This window comes from Bombina bombina, chromosome 5 (assembly GCF_027579735.1).
Source record: "Bombina bombina isolate aBomBom1 chromosome 5, aBomBom1.pri, whole genome shotgun sequence".
NCBI classification, from domain to species: Eukaryota; Metazoa; Chordata; class Amphibia; order Anura; family Bombinatoridae; genus Bombina; species Bombina bombina.
The window spans coordinates 90,146,530-90,169,538 of NC_069503.1; the positions used below are offsets into that span (position 1 = coordinate 90,146,530).

A 23,009-nucleotide genomic window follows, 5' to 3' on the forward strand; every position below is an offset into this window, starting at 1 on the left:
CAGAGAAGGTGCTGATGTAGCTTTCCAGTTTTTTTTTACTATAAGATGTCTTACCAGTAGTATAAGTGTATTTAATATTTTATCTTGTATACCTAAATCAGTTATTTGTGTCTTTAAAAGGATAACCAATTCGGGTGACAAGAATAAGTTTATCTTGTAAAGTTTATTAACCCCTTAATGACAACTGACGTACCAGGTACGTCATGCATTAACAAGTAGTTAATGACAATGGACGTACCTGGTACGTCAGTTGTCTAGGAGAGTGCTGGAAGCGATCGCAATCGCTTCCAGCAGCTCTCAGGGTATTGCAGTGATGCCTCCATATGGAGGCATCCTGCAATACCTTTTTAGAAGACTCCGATGCAGAGAGGGCCACTCTGTGGCCCTCTCTGCACCGGTAGCGATGGTGCCGGTTCGTTGGTGGGTGGGAGCGCAACAGGGAGGTGGGTGGGCGGCCCATCGCTACCCGGCATCCGGTTCCTAGAAGTGCAATGTGCACGCCGGGTGCCGGGAGCGTGCGGGGGGGCGCGCGTGCGCGCGCATTAGCTGGCCACTGACACCAATGAGGGAAGAGGGGGGGGGAAGATTTTTTTTTTTAAATCATATAAAAGGATCTGGGAGGGGGAGGGGGGTAGGGGTATTGTGGGGGGCTGCTACACTACAGAAAACCCCCCAAAAAAGAAAAAGAGCAAAAAATACTTTTGTTTTTGTGCAAATTGGGTACTGGCAGACAGCTGCCAGTACCCAAGATGGCCGCAATTAGATAGGGGAGAGGGTTAGAGAGCTGGGGGGGGGGGATCATGGAGGTTGGGGCTAAGGCAGGAGTCCATCACAGCTAAAATATTTTATTTTTTTTATAAAAAAAAAAAAAAAAACTCCTTTTATTTAGTACTGGCAGACTTTCTGCCAGTACTTAAGATGGCGGGGACATTTGTGGGGTGGGGGAGGGAAGAGAGCTGTTTGGGAGGGATCAGGGGGTGGGATGTGTCAGGTGGGAGGCTGATCTCTACCCTAAAGCTAAAATTAACCCTGCAAGCTCCCTACAACCTACCTAATTAACCCCTTCACTGCTGGGCATAATTTACGTGTGGTGCGCAGCAGCATTTAGCGGCCTTCTAATTACAAAAAAGCAATGCCAAAGCCATATAAGTCTGCTATTTCTGAACAAAGGGGATCCCAAAGAAGCTTTTACAACAATTTGTGCCATAATAGCACAAGCTGTTTGTAAATAATTTCAGTGAGAAACCTAAAATTGTGAAAAATGTAAAGTTTTTTTTTTATTTGCTCGCATTTGGCGGTGAAATGGTGGAATAAAATATACCAAAATGTGCCTAGATCAATACTTTGGGTTGTCTTCTAACAAAAAATATATACATGTCAAGGGATATTCAGGTATTCCTGACAGATATCAGGGTTCCAATGTAACTAGCGCTAATTTTGAAAAAAAGTGGTTTGGAAATAGCGAAGTGCTACTTGTATTTATGGCCCTATAACTTGCAAAAAAAGCTAAGAACATGTAAACATTGGGTATTTCTAAACTCAGGACAACATTTAGAAACTATTTAGCATGGGTGTTTTTTGGTGATTGTAGATGTGTAACAGATTTTGGGGGTCAAAGTTAGAAAAAGTGTGTTTTTTTCCATTTTTTCCTCATATTTTATTATTTTTTTTGTAGTAAATTATAAGACATGATGAAAATAATGGTATTTTTAGAAAGTCCATTTAATGGCGAGAAAAACGGTATATAATATGTGTGGGTACAGTAAATGAGTAAGAGGAAAATTACAGCTAAACACAAACACTGCAGAAATGTAAAAATAGCCATTGTCATTAAGGGTAAGAAAATTGAAAAATGGTCCGGTCATTAAGGGGTTAATCCAGAAAATAAGCTTTTCCCAGCTCTGCATCATCTTAGGGCAAAAGTAGAACATATGAAGGACATCCGCTTTCGGGTAGGAACACTGAGGACATCTAGCTGTTTGCGCTGGGGTAATATAGAAATTATTAATAAGTTTAATATGAGATTCCTTCCAGCTCATAGATATAACTAATTTTGTTGTAACCCTTAAACTTGTATGCATTCTAAAAGGATCAATATTCAGATTTTTTTTTTCCATCTATCATAAATCTTATTAAAGAAGAGCAGGCTTTGTTTAGCGAGTAAAATATCATATAAAAGGGAGATGGATGTAACACCTACTATATATTGTTGTATACATAATGTAATATCAGATCAAGCCTCAAATTGTATCCTGTTATTTCTCATACTATCTACATAATGTCTTAATTGCAAATATGCGAAGAAACTATTTCTGGGTAGATCAAATTGTTGTGAAAGGGACTCGAAGGTTGCCATGTAGCCATTATCAATTACTACTTGGTGAATATATGAGGCCTTTAGCTGCCCATTTTTTAAAGATCTCATAGTTAACTCCTGGTATAAAGCTCGGATTCCCTATGATTGGTAGATACTCTGAATAAGAGTGAGCCATACCAAGTATAGAACAGAGTTTATTCCATGCTATAATAATATTTTTGATGGATACTAAACTATCTATATTTCCCGGTAACTTTTTAGGCACACAATGTAAAATCGCTTTAAGGGAAAAGGGCTGTACCATGACGTTTTCCATATCATTAGAAGAAAAAAATATTTATATCTGTCATCCAATCTATGGCTATCCTAGCTAGTGTAGTGATATTATAGAGATAGATGTTGGGCAACGCGAACCCTGCCATTTTATACGGTTGTGACATCCTTTTCAAAGCAATTCGAGGTTTCTTATCTTTCCATATGAATCTAGAGAAAGCCGAATGAATTTTCCATAAATCTTGAGTACTAATAAGTAAAGGGAGATTCTGCATTGGATACAATAACCTAGGAAAGATTATAGTTAATTAAATTTACACGCGCTAAAATTGAGAGAGGGAAAGAAGACCAAACTTCCAGGTCTGCTATGATTTTTTGAATAAGCGGATGACAATTTGCTGAATACCAAAAGAGTTTCCGTAATTTTAAACGGAACCTACTGAAGACTAATATTTGTTTTATTTAACCACATAAGTTCAAACTTATTACAATTTATCTTATATCCTGAAAAAGTAGAAAAGAACTTTAAAGTATCTAGAATTAGTGGGATTATTTGTGCAGTATTCTGGAGGAAGATTAATAAGTCATCTGCATTAAAACAAGATTTTTAAACTATCTGGCCCTATCTTTATTCCTGGAATTATATTCCTGAGCCATATAGCAAGAGGTTCTAGGGCCAGGTTAAAAAGAAGTGGGGATGATGGGCAGAACTGTCTCATACCTCTACCCATGATAATTTTTTAAGAAAGCGAGCCATTAACAAGCAAATAAGAAATAGGGTTTTTATATAAATTACGGATAAAACAGAGAAATTGGTTTTGAAGGCCAAACTGAGACACCAAGCTAAATAGATACTTTCAACTAATCGAATCAAAAGCCTTTTCAGCATCGAGTGTAAGTATTGCTTAATCCTGATACAATTGTATACCCTTCGTTCCCCTTAAAGACCAAATATAATCTATAAACGTAATGACTTTTCTGATATTTTTTGAAGAGTTTCTAGATATCATGAACCCTGTTTGATCTGCGTGAATAATTTTAGCAAGACACTGGGAGAGCCTGGAAGCTGCTATAGATGTTAGTATTTTGTAATCAGCGTTCAACAGAGATATCGGTCTAAATGAAGCCGGGTCTTCAGGGTCTTACCCTTTTTTAGGTATCAATGAGATATTAGCAGCTGAAAAGTAATTGGAAATGGGCATATTTAATACAAAATAATAATTAAAAAGTTTTTCTAGAATGGGTAACATATCTATCACTAAAATTTTAAAATATTCTACTGGTAAGCCATCTGGTCCTGCTGCTTTGTTTAATTTAGCTTTTTTTTTATAGCTTCTGCTATCTCTTCTGATGATAGTAATCTCTAGATTATCTGTATGTCTCTTATCTCCCTCTTTAACTGCTAATATATAGTTTTTATTTTTCCTATTTCTAACGAATGTAGCCAAATATCTGGCCGAGCACCCATGGAAGGCCCTAAAATGGATATTCATTCTGGAATCTTCTTCTTGGGCTTTTTGTTTTAGGATAATATCTCTTTCCTGACGCGCTTTAATATATAATCACCAGTTATCATTATTTCTAACCCGATTAGTTTTTTGCTTCTCAATCGCATTCACTTTTTTTCCCCTGGCGCATACGTATGCTTTAATTTCCCCTCTTAAAACAGCCTGGGAGGCCTCCCAGAAATTTTCTATTTGGTTGTATTGGCCAATGTTAAAGGTACAGTAGTCTTTCCATTTCTGTCTTAGCCAATTAGTAAATCTTGGATTATTATACAAATATCTAGGGAAAAAGAAGCTGTTACTTCTATCTTTAACTTTACTAAAGTATCAAAGTTGAGAGATATGATTGCATGATCAGAGACCACTATTTCATTTATATGCGGCTGATTTAAATTGATAAGGATTCTGAAATTAAGATATAATCTATTCGAGAAAATGTTTTAAAAGATTTAGATTCACATGTATATATAACTTTATCCAGGTTCTTGGTTCTCCATATATCTATTAATTTTAGCTTATTGCAGAATTTTTTTAAATATTTCGCATGGTTACTATAACGGGTTCGTTGTTCTATACTAAATCTCTCTAGCTCTGAACATAGGGACATATTGAAATCACCGTCTATAACAAGGTTTTGATTTATAAAAGGGAATAGTTTGATCTTCATATTATGCCAGAATAAGGGGGAGAATCTAGTGGGTCCATATAAATTACACAATATTAATTTGGACTTGTTTATTTGTATCTTTTGAATTATATATCTAGCATCTGTATCCATCTCAATATTTGTAATATTATATGTCAATTCTTTATAAGAATCGCAACTCATTCTATGTGTTTCTTTTTCTTTTGTTTTAGCAGTATTCAAGGTTTAGACAGTTATTTTGTTCAATATCTCTGCACTATACTTAGAAGGTAGCCACTAGGGGCTTTTGTCCTCTGACTCATCTAGATGGAGCTTAACATCTCATAACCTGCTTCTCTCCACTGTGCTTCCCAATCTGTATGAATAAGGTTAATGTCCTACACTATCCTGACCGTAATATTCCTTCACATGGACATACCTGTCTTTTAGCCCGGATGAAATGAACTTGTCCCGCTAAAGGAGAGCTCTAAAAATCAGTTAAAATCTTTGTATGACATATTGAACACTCTTGTATCATTGCATATTGACGATGTATTGTTGAAAATATTTTTTTTTCCAAATAAAAAGAATATATAAAAAATAAATAAAATAAAAAAGAATCGCAACTCAGCTTTTCCTACTTATGCAGGGTGTTCCTATTACTTCTCACACCCATTTAGATTTAAGCTTGGGTATTTTTAAGTTTTTAAGGTGTGTCTCTTGGAGAAAAACAATGCTTGGCCTAAGTCTACCTAGAGTTTTTTTTTTTTTTTTTTTTTTTTATGTTTTAATTCTTTTATTGGGATAATTCCAAAATATACAAAGAAAAACATTAGAAGAACTGTCCAATTAACATCAAGTGTTACAATAGATAATTATTTGTTACAATTAGACAATAAGGTTTAAAAACAGTAGGACTCGAGGTTGATTATTATTACTGGATTAGGCAACAGATACCAATCAGCCGACACTCAAAAATAAAGGCATACAGTGAATGTGATTGTGACGGGAATGACCATTGCGGGAATGTCTATGACCTCCTTCTGACTGTCATGAGGTAGCCCTGTGAAGTGAGTGTGTTTAGAGTCTGAGTGTAGGGATATTGCATACGGGAGTGCATTTTATAGTAGATTAGTAGGGTTGAGCTGGGGAGTAGGTTACTATTGGCTATTGATATATTCTTCCCATAGAAATGATATGTTGTGAAATTCTTCTACCCGTCTAGTGTTGGTGTAATGGTATTTCTCAAGCTGTAGAAAGTGTGTCACCCTGGATTTCCAGACTACGGGGGATGGCAGGTCCCCCAATTAAGCGGGATTAATCTTTTAGCAGAGTTGATCATAATTGTGAGTAGTGTTCGTTTTAGTTTGCAGGAAATTTTGGGGAATTTGTTGAAAAGAAAAACCCATGGGGTAAACGGAAGTGGTGCACCCATAGCTTTTTCAATCTCTGGTCTGAGGGAGCACCAGAAGAATGATGCTGTCGGGCATGTCCACCAGATATGTGCAAAAGTAGCTGGCTCTCCGCAGTTCCTCCAGCACATGGTGGTCGTGTTGGGGAATATATGGTGCAAACGAACTGGAGTGTAGTACCACCTGCTTAACAGTTTGATATTCATTTCCAGCATCGAGATGGATGATGAAGCTTTTGTCATCTGGTGAAAGATGGTATTCCAATCTGGTGGGTCCAGGGCAACCCCTAAGTCTTTTTCCCATTTAGCTACATATGTAGGGGGTGTCAAGTGAGACACTCGCGATAGTATTTTATATGTTAAAGATAGAATTCCTCTCTGTGGGTGAGAGTGAAAACATATTGCTTCAAATTGAGAGAGTTGTCTTTTAAATTGGAGTCTGGAGGTGTGTGTTGCTAGGTAGTGTTTCAGTTGTGTGTAAGTGTACCAGTTTCGGAAGTTAGCCCCGAGGATATCACATAGTGTCTGTTGTGGTTGGATTTCGCCTTCATTATAGAGAAGGTGGTGTGGGATTGAGCTTTGTAGAAAAGGGGTGAGTTGGGATGTGTCGGGAATTCTTTTCAGGAATGGAAGTGGTGTGTTTTTGCTAACTGGAGTCAGAGGGGAATATGTGGTGGAGACTGTGGGATATTTCTGGAGGATTTTGTCCCATTGTCTGAAGGTTTCATGTACTAGCCTAGGGGTTGTGGGAAGTAGTTTACGTTGGGCGTTAGGGATCCATCAGTTACCGCACATATAGTGGCAGTCTGAGAGTGACTGCTCTAACTGTACCCATTCCTTGTTCATGTTGTGTTTGCACCAGTCAGCAATTCGCGTTAGGAAAACTGCCTGTCTATAGCGCAGTAGATTTGGGGCTCCGATCCCTCCTAGCTCCTTCGGGCGGTATAGGGTGGAAGTAGCGATGCGAGGCCTTTTATGCGACCATATGAAACCATTTATTTGTTTTTGTAGGGAGAATAATAGACGGGCAGGGAGGGGAACTGGGAGAGTTTGTAAATAGTACAGGATTTTGGGCAGGATAATCATTTTGATCGCGTTGATTTTTCCTAGCCAGGAGAGGGGTTTACATTTCCATGAGTTGAGGGTTGTTAGGGTTGTTAAGTTAAGGGTTTTATAGTTTAGGGAGACTATGGTTTCTATAGACTGCGAGATGTATACCCCTAGGTATTTTATTGCTTTAGGTTGTATGCGAAAGTGGTAGTTTTGTTGTATTTTCTCTATTACATTAGGGTGTAGGTGTATGGCCAATAATTCGGATTTTGAGATATTGATTTTAAAGTTGGAGTATGATCCGTACGCTTGTAACGTACGTAACAGGGGTGGTAGCGATGCTTCGAGATCCTTTAGCGTTAAGAAGATATCATCCGCATAAAGGGTTATTTTATATGTAGCAGATCCGATCTCCATTCCAAGAATGTTGGTATTGTGTCTGATGTGGGAGGCAAGCACCTCCATCGCTAGTATGAATAAAAGTGGAGAAAGCGGGCAGCCCTGTCGTGTTCCATTTTTAATGTTGAAAGGGGGGGAGATAGAGTCGTTTAATTTAATTTTGGCTTGTGGGTTATTATAAAGTGCGAATATTTTCCCTATAATTTGTTGTGGGAAGCCGAATGTGTGTAAGGTTTGTTTTAGAAAAGACCAGTCTAGCCTATCAAAGGCCTTTTCTGCGTCCATGGCTAAGAATGCTGATGGGATCTTTTGGGTGGCGGCGTATTCCATAAGATCTAATATTTTGGTGGTATTATCCCTAGCTTCTCTAGAGGGTGTAAAGCCAGCTTGGTTAATATGTATGATGGAGGGTAAGATTAAGTTTATTCTGGTAGCTAAAATTTTCGCGTACAATTTTACATCAAAGTTCAGGAGGGAGATGGGACGGAAATTCATAGGTGTGTTTGGAGGTTTGCCTGGTTTCGGAAGCACAACCACCTGTGCCTCTAGCATTGTAGGTGGGAAGGGGTTATTGTCAGCTACTTCATTGAAAATCATAGTTAGATAGGGTGTCAGTATATCCGAAAAGGTTTTATAATATTTGGCCGTAAAGCCGTCTGGCCCTGGGCTTTTCCCATTTTTAAGGGACTTAATAGCTGTTTGGACTTCTTGAGAAGTTATTGGGTTGTTAAGTGAATTTTTTTGATCTTCTGTCAGTGAGGGTGTCGGGGATTTTGTGATATACTCGTTTAGTTTGGCAGAATGATCTACTGTGGGGCTTTCGTTGCGGAGATTATCTAGAGTTTTTATTATTAACTTACATTTAGCCAGGGAAGAAATCCCCCCCAACGTTCTAGGACAGTATTTTAAGATTTTCAGGTAAATCTATAATATATCATCAATTAAAAGCCTATTTACAACGGCAAGGGGAAGAGAGAGGGGGAGAGCCAGGAAAAAAAAAAAAAGACATAGCCAAAAAATAAAAAAAAGAGGGGCAATGTCAGGGATGAAAAAACTTAAAAATAGTGTGTGCAAAATCTCGTGGGCCTTATACTCATATCCAAGAAGGGCAATACAAAGGAAATAGCGAAACAAATGGGAGATAAATAGAGACCTCCTTAGAGATATCTTGCTCTTGAGTTATGATATCTCTCTCGCTTTATGGGTTCTCAAGGTTAACAATAAATTCCTTAAATTCTGTTATTGTATTTAAAGTTATCCTACTCCCATCTTTCTCTATGATAATTCTGGTGGGGTAAACCATACAAGCCTTTACACCTTTATTGATTAATTGTGTACAAAAAGGGGCCATAGTCCTCCTTTTTGTGGCAGTCTCATTTGAAAAATCTTGGAATAAAATAATTATTTTATTTGCAATAGTAAGTGTCTCAGTTTTCTTATATAGACTGAATAATTCAGTTTTATCTTGGAACCTCAAACACTTAAATACACAAATTCTACTTCTTAGAGAACCATCCTCATTGTACTTCATAGGCCCAACCCTATGTGCTCTTTCTATCTGTAGCGGTAATTTAGACAGAGAAAATCCTAATGATTGGGGAAGAGTATTAGCAGTATAATTTAAAAGATTTTCAAACTCTAGAGTCTCAGGGAGACCCACAACTCTTAAGTTATTGCGTCTAGAATGATCTTCTATATCTTCTAGGCGCAATCGTAAATTTTGTATCTTTGTTTCTTGTTTAGCAAGGACATTATCTTGAGTGTTAACTAAGTCTTCAAGGTCAGAGATTCTATTCTCTGCTTCTGTCAATCTAGAGGAGAATTGCTTCACCTCGGCTGACAAAGCGTCTAAATTAGCAGAAATATTTGATAAATCTTTTTTAATTGCCTCAAATTGGGGTTGTAAAAAGTAGATTCAACCGAGATATCAAGGTTTGAGGGTCATATGTGTGAGTTAGGATTTCATTAGTTGCATCAATACTAGCTTCAGCAATTTTGCTTTTTTTTTCTTTAGATTTGGTAGGCATTATCGGTGAACTTTACCTGCCTTGTGTGACAAACCTTTCCATTAAAAGGTGAATAGAGAAAAAGAAAAAAGAATATAATATAGGTGAGTGGAATTACACTGTCTCAAAGTGAACTAGTGAAATGAGGACTGGGTCTGAGTGACAGAGAAAAACACATATGCGTGAGCGCGTGTAAGGTGGATATGTCTGTTTAACAGAGAGGGAGAAATATGTAATGTGCAAATTTACTTTAAAGTATAAGAACACTTTTGGATAGACACTATTGTGTGGTGTTTTTTCTTTTTTTGATACTCTATTGGGAAAAAGTAGTGAACTGATGTGCTTGGTGGGAAAGAAAAAAAGAAAAGAAAACTGTGAGCATGGATAGAGGATCCTACTAAAGTGAACAAAAAGGAAATGGTTTGCCTAACATTAAAGCCTAACAACCTGTTGCGTGCCTTAGCAGTGCTATTCAATATCTCCGGGGCCGGAGATAAAAAGACACTTATTTGCAGTAAAGAACTAAGTTATTCTTACTTAAATTCAAAATATATTATTTTATGCTGCCACAAAAAAAGTGTCAATAATATCAAACAAATATATAACAATATGGTAAATACAACAGTTTTAGCCCCATTAATCTTAAGATGTTTGCTTATATACCTCTGGATCAAATTAAGAGCGCAGTATGCTGTATTAATAGTGAGTAATATTATTAATTGCTACTAATTGATTATCTAGCTGCATAAGATAAAAGTTAGGTATAAAACCTGGGAGTGAGAATATTTTCTTCAGATAAAAGCTTCTAAAGTTAGGGCTCTCTCTAAAGATTCCAAGGGTTTAGAAGGTTTCCCACAAGATTTCTACTGAATGAAGAGACATTAACCTGTGAGAGCTGAAAGCAATAAACCCTTACAGTTCCAAGGCGTCTTACAAATTAAACTGGTCCAATCTGTATATAGTCAGAGTTCACAAAGTCCCAAAAGCTGTGTTGTAACTATCAAACAGTTCGTCCTTTGTTATTTTTTATTTAATTGAGCTGATTTTTTCCTTTTTCCTTTTCATTATATAACAACAATTCACAGGGCCCCTAGATAAAACAAATGACCCTACCAAGAGGGATTCCTTTGGGGCTACTAGTTAGGATAACAGTCCAAGAGACGCCTGTCGTCCAAAAGGGAGTCCCCAGCCACACACCCCTTACCAACAAAGGGAACCCTAACCGACAACTCCCATAAGGGAGAAGCAAGTAGAGCAGAAAAAATAACTGGAAGTTTTACCCCCGTACGAAAAGGAACCCCAACAAGCCCAGTTCGCGAGGCTCATCCGACCAGAAAACAAGGGGGAGGCAACATCCGAACTACTGAACTAAAGAACTCCAAGGGCCAAGACCGAACAGGAGAACAGAGAAAAATATCTCCAAACATCGAGCAACAGGAGGCCAGCTAGTATGCCGCAAGCACAACAGTTGCAGCAGGCTGAAAGGAAGAACCTCACTTGCCAAGCAGCAAGCCAACCGTCAAACCAGTTGAAAACAGAGATAAGGGCCGAACTCAGCACACTGAAGATTCAGGAAAAATGCTCCCACAACAGACCCAGATGAGAAAACACTGCCCAGAAAAGGACATGCTAGAGGCAAGAACAGTCAATAGACCTAAGTTGCAAAACCCCCCCGAAGGAGGGTACACACTGAGGCAAAACCACCAGAACCCCACAGAGGTCTCAGAGAGAACCTCAATGAGGAACCATATGCAACTACTAAGGGTGCTACAGCTCAAGAGCCAAACAGCAGAATCAGAAACTCGATCCGCCATACTAGGTACAAACCACAGTGCACCAACATACAGCCAGACAGGCCAGCCAGGTCTGAAACCAGGGAATAGAAGAGTCCCACCCCCGCTCAATGACAGGAGCGGAGACAAGGCACAGCTACTACGAAAGTGCCCAGAACAAAATAGACAAGCAAACAATAGATTCTGCTAAAACTCCACCCAGATACCAGGTGGAACAGAGTAACCCCAAGAAACAGGCTCTCAGAACAAGGCGACCCCATTGTCCCAACCTCCTGAAGACAAGAGAACTCAACCCGGACCACACTCCGGCAAGGGGAGACAAACCCCCCTAGAAGAAGGGGACTGAAAGGAGAAGTACCTGCCCACAGGATGCAAGGCCACAAGGGGCCGAGAGCTGAACTTCAACGCAAAGGACAGAATCTCTCACAATAGTTTGCTAGCACCTAACAGGTGCACTCGCAGCAGCAACTCCTCAAGAGAGCAGAAAGCCAAAAGGCTAAGACGGCAAACCAAGGGAAACCCAACCATAAGCATAAAGAACCGCTTGGGAGAGCGTGGGCACTCAGAAAAACTGGGCATTAGAAAGTCCATGATGAACCCAAGACTCATAATATGAAGGGCTGGAGCAGCCCTGCCAGGAATTGAGCCTGTGATCCTGGATCTCTAACAGGCTAGAAGTAGTCATGATCAAACCACTGAACTACCACTAACAAGGAAACCCTGGGCCCACCCCCGATCCCAACAGACCGCAAAAGGATCCAAAAGGAATTGCTGAGAGGAACACCCCCACCTACTGGAATACCCAGAGCGAGGAAACCCGAGCCCCAAAACGACCAGAAGCTCTGGACTGACATCCCCCCATCCAATAAAAAACAGATCTCCGGGACAACGACACATGAGACAGAGGTGTCGGACAGAAAGAACTTGCGAGTCCCATCCCAAAGATGAGACTACCCCTTGACAGAACCCTATGCTCCAATGAGCTAAGGAACAAACCCCAGCAGGACACAAAAGTCCCAGAGCCCGTAAAAACAAAGTGATCCCTCAAGAACAAAACACTTGAGCAATACAAGTCTCCACCTTGCCTCCCAACACGGAGGGATGGAAAAGGACGTGGAAAATCTTCAAGAACCAGGAAGAACCCCTAGGTGGAGCCCAAGAAGACCACAATGTCTAATCTCCCTACAGGGAACAGCACAACTTAAACCAGATTCCCTAAGAACCGGAGAGGCAAACACTCCCTAGTATCCCCTAGAGGGGACCTCAGGGACCAGACCTAGGATACCCTAGAAGGTCAAGATTACCCAAAACGGCAGCAAGAGGCGCTAAGCCCCCAAACCTCCCCCAGAGGAGAGAAATTCTAGACCCAAGAATCGGAGCAAGAGAGTGATGCAGCGGAACTCCACTGACTCGGTCACCAGGCTGCAGGCTGAAAAGGACTAACACAATCCTCCCTGCCATCTGGACCCCAAAAGACCTCATTATAGAATGCTTAGTCGAGTTTGTGAAAACAAACAAAAAACAAATAACGAGAATAAGTGAAGTTCAGCATCCCACCGGACCAGCCAGGCAGAACAGGCGCCACATGACAAATAAGGCTTGAGACAGAAGATCTGAATCCCAGCAGGACCAGACGCAGCCGGGGTCATAACTGTCAATTGCCCAAAACCTCCCTCAGAGGGGAAGACATAACAGACAAACCTGGGACTAACATGTCCTTAAACAACTTCCGTAGAAGTAACCAGATAGAAATCGATCCCAGAAGTCCCCGAAGGAAAACAAATATTTAAAATGAAAAGATATGGTAACAGGATGAAAAGAAAATATAAGGCAACCCATAGGTTAACGCACAGGAAGAACCAGACACTTGCAGGACCAGCCAAGTGAAATCCTGATCTTCCAACAAAATCTGGGAAAGATCTTAGTAATTAAACAATCAGGAGAATACATCATCCCCTCATGTCTATTGAGGTGAGACATTCGAAGTGGAAGACTGTGGATTCCTGTATCCGTTAAGGATAGGATCCTCTAATAACTGGAAAACATGTCTAAGTAAAACGCATAGGCGCGCTATTCTATAGCGAAAGGCACAACACTCAGGGACAGCCACACCCGTAGGGAACTGTAGAGGCCCTCCCAAGGTCGATAGACCCGGGACAATAGGGCACGAGCACAATCACAAATAAACATCTGGACTTTGCAGAAGAATAATCGCCAAAAATATGTTAAAGCGAAAACGTGCAGCAACCTCCGGGGGGAACAAACCATCCTGTACGGAGGACTAAATATCATCTGGGTTACCCGCATGTGTAGTAGGAGGATGCCGTAGGGAACTCGCTTCTCAAAGGGACAGGGCCCCAGAGGCAGATGGCTCAGCAGACCCTTGGTTCCCCGAGCCCGAGAAACCAGACGCTCTAAGATGGCATAACAGACATAACTGATTGACCTGTTTCAATGGGACCAAAATGCATTCTTCACAGGATGAAGAATCCGAATCTGAATTTAGAACAGTCTCAGCATCAGAATCCTCCATAATTGGATAATCAAAAGGACTATATATAAAAAACTAATGGCACCTGACACCCACAATGGCTGGGGCACTCACCACCTCCTATGACCAGATACCAGCGGAAAAGAGTTACTTTGTCCCCACACAGTCATTAGTGCGGAAATGGAAAACCGAACATCAGCACGCCCTGTCACAAGGTGAACCGTCTAGTCCAAAAAAGCACACCCAACCATAAGGTTGCGTCACCTTCAAGGTCCCTATGTTCCAGCCATAAGCCAATAACACTACACAACAGCAGGTTGAATCACATAAGAAACATGATTAAAATTGATTTTAATCAAAATTGATGCCTGAGGAAACGGTCCTTTACGGACTGAGAAACGCGTAGCAATTAAATACTTGTTTTTAGACAGACCCGGTTTTCTGTGCCTTTTTAATATTACCACAGTTTGCAGGGGTTATACCCAGTTTGGTTTTTATCCCTTTGTTCCATACACTGACATTGGAAACTCGTTTGGAAACAAGGCTGATCGTGTGAGCAGCTACCCTTTTGGGATAAACAACACAGCCCTTTGGACTTCCACAGTGGCGATCCGGCTCACCAGACGACACACAGCCGACTCCATCTACCTCATCTAACCCACCCACAGGTCTCCCGGGTGAGACCCCCAGCGTACTGACTGCTGGTCCTGAATGTCAGCCTGCCTGTATGCACCCAGTTGGTTCTAGGTGCCATTCCACTTGTGAGTAGATTTTATTATAACTACTGTTTTCCAGTTTTCCAAACTGATTCACACTATGTTGGCGCCCCTTGTTTTTCTATCCTCCCAAACATGATTAAAACCCTAACCTGTTCACTAACCCCCTAAGGAGGTATTAACCCTTGATTCCAAGATCTTAAAAAGGTGCCTCACTGAGACCCTTGACTTCTTACATTAAAATCCCGCCAGAGATTTTACAGGCAACACAATAATCAAAGTACATTTGAAGTAGTAAAATGAAACAATCTTACCGGAATCTACGCCGTGGAACAGGAACACGGCCCTTCAAGTGTGATAGATAGTAGCATCGCCTCCGACATGGACTTGAGAGAAGAAAGCAGGCAGCGAAGCGAAGTTCGCCAATGCCGATTGCTGGTGGAGCTGTTAAAATGAGTCGGGATGGTTTTGCAGAAAGACTCTCCCTGCATCTCTGGACTCTAACTTTCATCCAGGCTCTCACTGAGAGGCTGACAGGACTACTTAAAACTCCCGTCCCATTCCGAAGAGTACTACCCTCGATAAGAGACTAACTAAACTTCTGACACTTCTCTGCCAACCTCAAGGGACGAAAGGTAAAAAATGATTGGGGGGATGAGGGAAGTGGGAGGAGTATTTAAGCCTTTGGCTGGGGTTTCTTTGCCTCCTCCTGGTGGCCAGGTTCTTATTTCACAAAAGTAATGAATGCAGCTGTGGGCTCTTTCCAATTAGGAAGAAAATCTGGTCTGGACCGGGCGCCTTACCATTGGATAGCTTATGTATTGAGTTTAATATTTCTTCAGCTGTAATTTCTCTATTTAGCGAATTTATTTGTTCCTCTGAAATTTTGAGTAGGAGAACCTTTTCCCAGAAGTCCTTCTTTTACTTTTTGTTAACCTCTTCTGCAGCATATAATTGTTGATAGTATAGATAAAACTGAGTCAGTATGTCTTTGGGGAGGTGTATCTTGTCCCCCTAGATGTGATAGCTCCTATATAATTTTTCTTTCTCCTGCTTCTAGGTAAATTAGCTAGGTATTTAGAATATTTAGAGCCAAGTTTATCAAATGTGGATCTATTTTTAAGATCAGATTGAATTAATTGTTGACTTAAGAAAGACTCTATTGCTTCTTTTGCCTTCAGATATTCCAGCCAGTGGGCTCTGTCAGGATTTTTAATATATTCTGTATATTTATTCTTCAGATTATTAGCTAGCTGTATTTCCCTTCTCCCTATATCTCTTTTCCTCTTTATCATATAGGTCTTGATTTCTCCCCTTAAAAAAGCCTTTGCTGTTTGCCAGAATATTTCTGCTTTGTAAATATATTCTTTGCTAAAAAATTTGAATTTACCCCACTTATTTATTTTTTTAAACAATTTCTTTTATTAGATAATCATATTATACATTCAAATAATAGTAATAATGAATCACAGTGCATCATCAGCAGAAAAAGAAAAGATCGAACAAAAATGGAAAGAAAAATACAGTTTGATTTATATCAGACCATACAAAAAGTATACAATATCTGTACATATATCCATATCTTCTGGATAAGCTTTACTCATAACTATATTGCCAAGCTGTATATAAAAGATGACATTTTCAAACCAATAACACAGAGAAAAAAAAACCATAACATATCAAGGGTTTCTATATAGACATATTATATCTCAATCAAAAAGAAAAGGGGCGCCTCAAAGTGAAATCCATAAATGATATGGTCAAAGAAGAAATAGACTAAAACTCACAATTTGTGATGGCACTTGTAGGACTAGGAACAAGTGCAAACGAGCAGGCTGAAGCTTACAGTAGTCAGCTTACTGGATACTTCCCAGTATCAAGGCGGAACTTGTATCCAATCTGTAATGTCCAAACAGCAGGCAGTAATCTGGAGAACTGGGAACAAACACTTTCAATGTAATGGTATGCAATTCCTTCCATAGAAGTATGTTAAAAAAGCAGACACCTCCAAAGAGATAACAAAAACAGGATTTTAATATTTGAAACGCGTTTCTCGACCTAGTACAATGGTCGTTTGATCAGGCAAAATAAGTAATGATATAAAAACAAAGTAAAAGCCTGCTTATTTAAGCCGACACATTGTATTTCATTGGCTGTTCAGGGTTTTTAATTTATCCAATGATATAAGGGAGAGTGTCTGTAAAAAATCTAAAAGTATGCTACAGAAAGTAGCGCAATGATAAGAGCATGTTTATTGCAACTAGTGAGTGAACAGATGTACTAGTAACAAAAGGAAACAATGTGTGTGAGAAAATTGTAGCCAATGTGAAAATATATACGGAAGTTTGATAAACTGCAAGAAAGACTATATAAAAACTAGCTACAGCAAGTGTCATAATGAAAAACCATACTGGTTAGGACTAGAAAATGTGCTGATCCTAGTTGGGGACTAAATAGAGGTAAAATAATGGCCAATAAAAAATTATTATGCAGATATTTGATAAACTACAGGAAATGCTGTAGAAATACAACATGTTACAAAAATATTACATTGGGTCATGCAAAAGGAAAAAAAATATATTGAAATCTGCCAAAAGACACAATTATGAACACAGCAGACACTGGAATATAAACATCGGATGATACTATCATATGATGATATTAGAAACTATACGATCATGAAATAAAAACATAACGGATTCTAAAGTGCAATATAATACAGTCATTCAAATCAGAAAATGCTCTCGCTAAAAATACTTAAAAGGAATGTACACGTAATGATGAATAATTTGGTATAGGACAACATGTGAATTGTCAATGGATAAGAGAATAATAGACAATTGTGTCTATGGTATATCAGGAAAGGTATAACAAGGAATGGGATGGCGTCAAATATCATAAAATGGAATAAAACTAAATTAAATTACACAAAAACACAAATAACATTAAATAAAATTAAATAACAGCGGCTAAAAGCAGACTGAACAATTAATGTGTCAATTAGTGTGAGCTAGCTGGTGACTTCCTGATAATAAACAATAATAGAACACTAATAAAACACTAAATGAAGTTGGAAAAGGAGCTAACATGAAGAAGTATGTTGCTATTTATATTTGAGAGAAGAACAATTTAGTGAATCCAGTTAAATGCTGCTAGATCTACATTTGCATTTAGACCTAGGGGGAACAGAGTTTGGAGTCTATGAATCCAAAAAGTTTCTCTCTGGCGGAGTCTAATTAATCTGTTATAGTCAGTCTATTTGGGAATGTAATCTATTCTCAAAAATTTGTATATAAACACAGAAGTGTAGAGAAAAGTGGATATGCAAAATAGGCAGTATCTGAAAGACCAGGAGTATGGCACTCTCACTTATAAATTCAAATAATTAATTCAGAGGCAGTTTAGGCAATATGCAAATTAGAAAACTTTTTTATGTGATTATAAAAATGTTAGTATAGTATAAAAACCACATATATTGTTAAATACATCAAAATGGTGGTGAAATGCATGGAGACAGACAGACACACAAACAAACTAACATATAGAGGCAAAACGTGTGCCCCTTACAACAAGGAAAAAATTGAGCACAATTTAGCTAGCTTAGAAGTTGATATGGTGCACCATATATAGTTAAAGGCAGTTCAGTATAGCACATAAATTGCAGTTATAGCAAAGCAGGAAGTTCCGTATAATTGCAGATAATGACAGAAAGTTCCGTATTATAGTGTATAGTTGCAAATACAGGTGCACAAGCTGGCAAGTTGTTATAAGCCAAAGAAGTTTTAAAGCTGAAAGCTGTAACGCTATTAGTAACAGTTATTCCAAGCAAGCGAAACAAGTGCCCAATACAAATATTTGATGGAACCATATGAGAAATGCCCATATTAAAGCCAGCTAGGTAAACGTTCATACAGACCGCCAACAGTATCGATATATATCAGACCTCCAGGTCTAGTTACCATCAGCACACACGCTGGGTTCACCGGTCACAATCCGTTACCTCTATCTGAAGCTGGTGGGAGTTCATTCAGGGCTCACTTCACCTTAATGGTCACAAACAAAGTGGGGGATCCCATGAGTCAGGAGGGCTGCACTCCTACGCGTCCTTTTGCGCGTTTTGCTCCGTTTCAATGGCAGCAAGGAGCTTCTTCCGGGTGATGACGTAACTCATCACAAGGCCTCCTCTTATTAGCCGCTTTGGTCACATGACCTCCTTCGTCAATATCCAGCGTAGTTGTTAAACAATGCATGATTTAATACAGCATACTTAATACATACTGTAAACATAGGTATTCTTTGAATACTGGTATAAATGCAATGATTCTTGCAGCGAAAAGAGAGCAACAGAAAAGAAACGAACAACACATAACGAACATACAAATGAACAGTGTAATTAATTAAAGATACAAAATAATTTTATCTAATCTTATACTTAAATATACAAAATAGTCTACAATCAACATACTGTAATATTTAGAAGTGCACTGTAGTCTGCACATGCATTAATAAAGTTATGATAATGTACCATTTGGATAATATTAAACATATTACCTATAATTCATAAATAGTAAAGGCGTTAATCTAGGTTAAAGAAGAAGGAAGAGGGATATTCCATACGTAGAGGAATAAAAGATATGCATAGTAAGAAAAAATCAAGTTCTAGGCAAGAAGGAAGCAAATTCCAGTTTCTCATTGAGTCCAATAGGAGACAATGTTTGTAAATTATATATCCATTTAGTTTCCTTTTGTAAGAGTATCAATATCCCCCCCCCGCCCCGTCTGTGTGGTCTCACTTGTTCAGGGGTGTGGAAATTTAAAAGAAAAAGCCCAATCTACTTGTCCCTCGTGACAATTTACTTGTCCTGATTCACAAAATAATGTTAACCAAAACTGTATATAAATAAGGTTTTTATTTATAACAATTTAGGAGACAGATCTAACAATACTTTAATGAAATCAACAAATTCAAGTAGGTCATTAGGTAGACATGTGCGATTCGTTTCGGATCGATTCGGAAATTCCGAAAATTCAGAGATTTGGATCGATTCGAATTTCCTAATTAAAATACTGCCGAATCTACCGAATAAATCCGAATCAAATCGAATACATCCAAATCGATTCGAATACATCCAAATCGATTCGGATGTATTCGGTAGATTCGGATGGCCGTGTATTACACTAGTATTGTACAGTATATTAGGTTTTATCACTCTGCTATGGGTTAAACCTAATATACAGTACATAATACTAGTGTAATACACAGCACATCCCACCTAACACTTACCGAAATTCCGAATCGATTCGAACCGAACCAAATTTTTCCCGAATCCGAAAGAATCCGAATGAATCCGAAACAAATTCATTCGAATTTTTCCGAATTCGAATAGATCCGAACCGAAATTCGAATCGATCCGAACCAAAACGAATTTTTCTAAGCTGCACAAGTCTAGTAGTGAGATTAAACCAAACAGATTTCCAAATTACAATTTTTATTTGTTCTCTTGATATGTTTCTTTGAAAAATGAAGAATGTAAGCATAGGAGCCAGACCATTTTTGGTTAAGAACCTGTATAGCACTTTCTGATTGGTCTCTAAACGTAGCCACCAATCGGCAACTGCTACCCAGGTGCTGAAGCAAAAATGGGCGGTTCCTATGCTTACATTCTTTTTTTTTCAAAGAAACATATCAAGAGAACAAATAAAAATTCTCATTTGGAAGAGAACGAAGAAAATGTTTAATATGAGTAAATTATAAGGTGGCTTAAGATTGCCTGGTTGCTCCTATTGCTGTTTTTGCCTTAAGCAATTCATTTCCTGCCCAGGGTGCATGCCAATTAACATGTATGCAAGTCCAATATAGAGAGGAGCACTCACTGGGTCTTAAACAAATATTTACATTTTTTTTATTGAGGTTTCAGGAAAATAGTTACAGACAATGGCAGATGCAATATGATAGGTACAGGAAATAAATAAAAAAAAACAAAAACAAAAAAAACAATACAATACAGTGCCTCCTATTCCAGGGTTCAAATCCACATCTATGATGTACATATTGCAACAGAAAATAAACCTCCCCCATTAAACTAACGGCCACTCTTGAGCCTATGTACACATATATGACATAACAAAAGGGGGTAATATAACTCGAGGGCCACTCTTGGGCCATGGTGCCGTATAACATCATTAACTAGAGGATAAACTAGGTGATAACAGTAGCATTGGAGTTACTACATGTAGCTAGGATAAGAGTATTGTGTCGAGGATAAAGTTATAACATGCTTCAACAATATAAAAACAAAACTGCAGATTATCTTTAGTCCCATTGAGACATGACTAATTCCAGGTAACTAATTTATGGTATTTTAGTGATTTGTTTTGTGACTAAGGGATTATTGCCAGCTGTGCAATTAAAATTCAGAGGTGTACTGATATAAATCGCCACAGAGCCTGTTTTATGAGACAACAGTTAAAAGTATATGTTCACTTTCTATTACTATAGGATGAGAGACTAATCTATTCTTCTTATGACTCAGGGATCAATTAGAATATTCCTACAAATGGAATTGTGCTATTTTGTTATATCCCTTATCGATTAATAACCGCCATTTATTTATGTACATCCTAATGCACCTTGAGAGGGTCCTATCTTGGTGCATTGTTATACAGTGGAACCTCTCTGTCTAGAGAATGCTATTTGGTAACTCGCTATACACCCTGATATAAAAAGGGCACTCCATCAAATATAATTTTGCCCAATACATCACTCCGTCTCGGCCGCAGACAGAGCGAAGATGAGGTAGTAGGTAGAGGTATTAAGGCAGTCACCTAAAGAGAAGTGCAAAGCTTAATGAGATATTGCCGTAGCACAGTTAAGCATAAGTGAATGTATATATTTAACCCAGAAGGGGGAGCATATTACTCGTATAACAAAGAAGCAAGGAATCCAGGGCTGGTTATTAACATAACAGAAATGGTTGATTATGTATGATTAAGGCTCAGGACCAGTGTATAAAGTGTATAATGAAATATATATATATATATATATATATATATATATATATATATATATATATATATATATATATATATATATATTAAATATAGATTGGGTGGATGGAAAAAATAGCAGGAAAACCAAGTGTTGAAGTGAGGAGAGTACTCAAACACTTCTATCTTGTATTAGAATAAATACTGTTGGTGCAGACCCATTCATTAATTATAAACAACAATAATGAAGGAAGAAAAATGGCACATAATAGTGACATTCGATAAAGACTGGGAATACAGCACTCTTTTATAAAGAACAGACGAAAACACTTGGAATGTTTCTGTAATCAAAAAAGGTTTTATTGTGCGGCCAGCGGGTCCGGACCAGTCCAGATCCACCTAGGCAGTGGCATAAAAAGTGTAAACCATAACCAAAATATAATAACAAATGATTAAACTTTTAATCAAGGCAAAAGATTTCACCAAAGGGCCGGCCCAGTTGTTACCCATGCAAGATGTAACTAAAGAAAGTATATTTCACATGTGAAGCAATTAGTAAGCAGCAAGACTTAGTGCTGTAGATGGAAGAAAAGCTTTCTGGTATACGTCAGACCTAATACAGGTTTTAGTAAAAACTGAGGTAACCATGAAAAAAGCAACTCTTATTCCAAAATCCAGTACTTATCACACAAAAAATGGCAATAATGTGCATAACAAACTTAAAGCATGACAAAATAACACAAAACAGCACAAAATAAAGCAATCAACATGTAGTGTAGGTCAGTTGGGCATTGAGATGTAATAAGTAATATTCTTCTTATAAAGACTAAAGAAGTTACATAGTCCTCCAGACTGGAACCCATGTAGTAAGTACAAAAGTCCCCAGGATAATTTTAGAATTACTCAGTCAGATGCCCAGTGACAAAAATTAGAGCAGGTCGTCGTAATGAAAGCAAATACAAGCGGTATGCGGTTGTAAGCTGATATCAGGTAAAGCAGAAAGTAAGCAAAGTCACTCAAGCAAATATTGGAGCACGTTTGTAGCAAGAGGTCAGGTTAGTGTAGCGTTAATTAGCAGGCAACACAAAGGCATATATAACAAGCTAGAAAAAGGAAAAGGTACAGGAGGATACTAGCTATTTGGAGAAGTACCCCTCTGTCAACTGCACCCTTTCAACGTAGCCTCAGTTTACCCACAGCCTTGTCGGAACTTCTGAACGCCTTCAGGACCTCTCTCCAAACATTTTCTTTGCTGTGTGCAATCATCGATCCTCGGTTAGCCTCCAAATAATATCTGCTTGGCCTCAACAGCGTGCTCATATGCTCACCATCGGCACGCTGAAACTCCGGTTAGTCGCCTGCTCCAATTCGCTATAGCGCAACCACATTCAAAAATAGGCTCCACCAAACAGCATGGGTATCATGTGGGACGGCTG

General features: G+C 38.7%; 1 protein-coding gene across 1 annotated transcript in view; it reads left to right on the top strand.

The window, feature by feature from the left end:
- The window catches only part of LOC128659954 (gastrula zinc finger protein XlCGF26.1-like), a 472,524-nt gene that overhangs the window by 387,756 nt on the left and 61,759 nt on the right, over positions 1–23,009 (top strand). Inside the window, exon 2 of the mRNA XM_053713545.1 lies at positions 8,138–8,147. Within this exon, the coding sequence (XP_053569520.1) occupies positions 8,138–8,147 (10 nt within the window). The remainder of the gene's footprint in view (positions 1–8,137; positions 8,148–23,009) is intronic.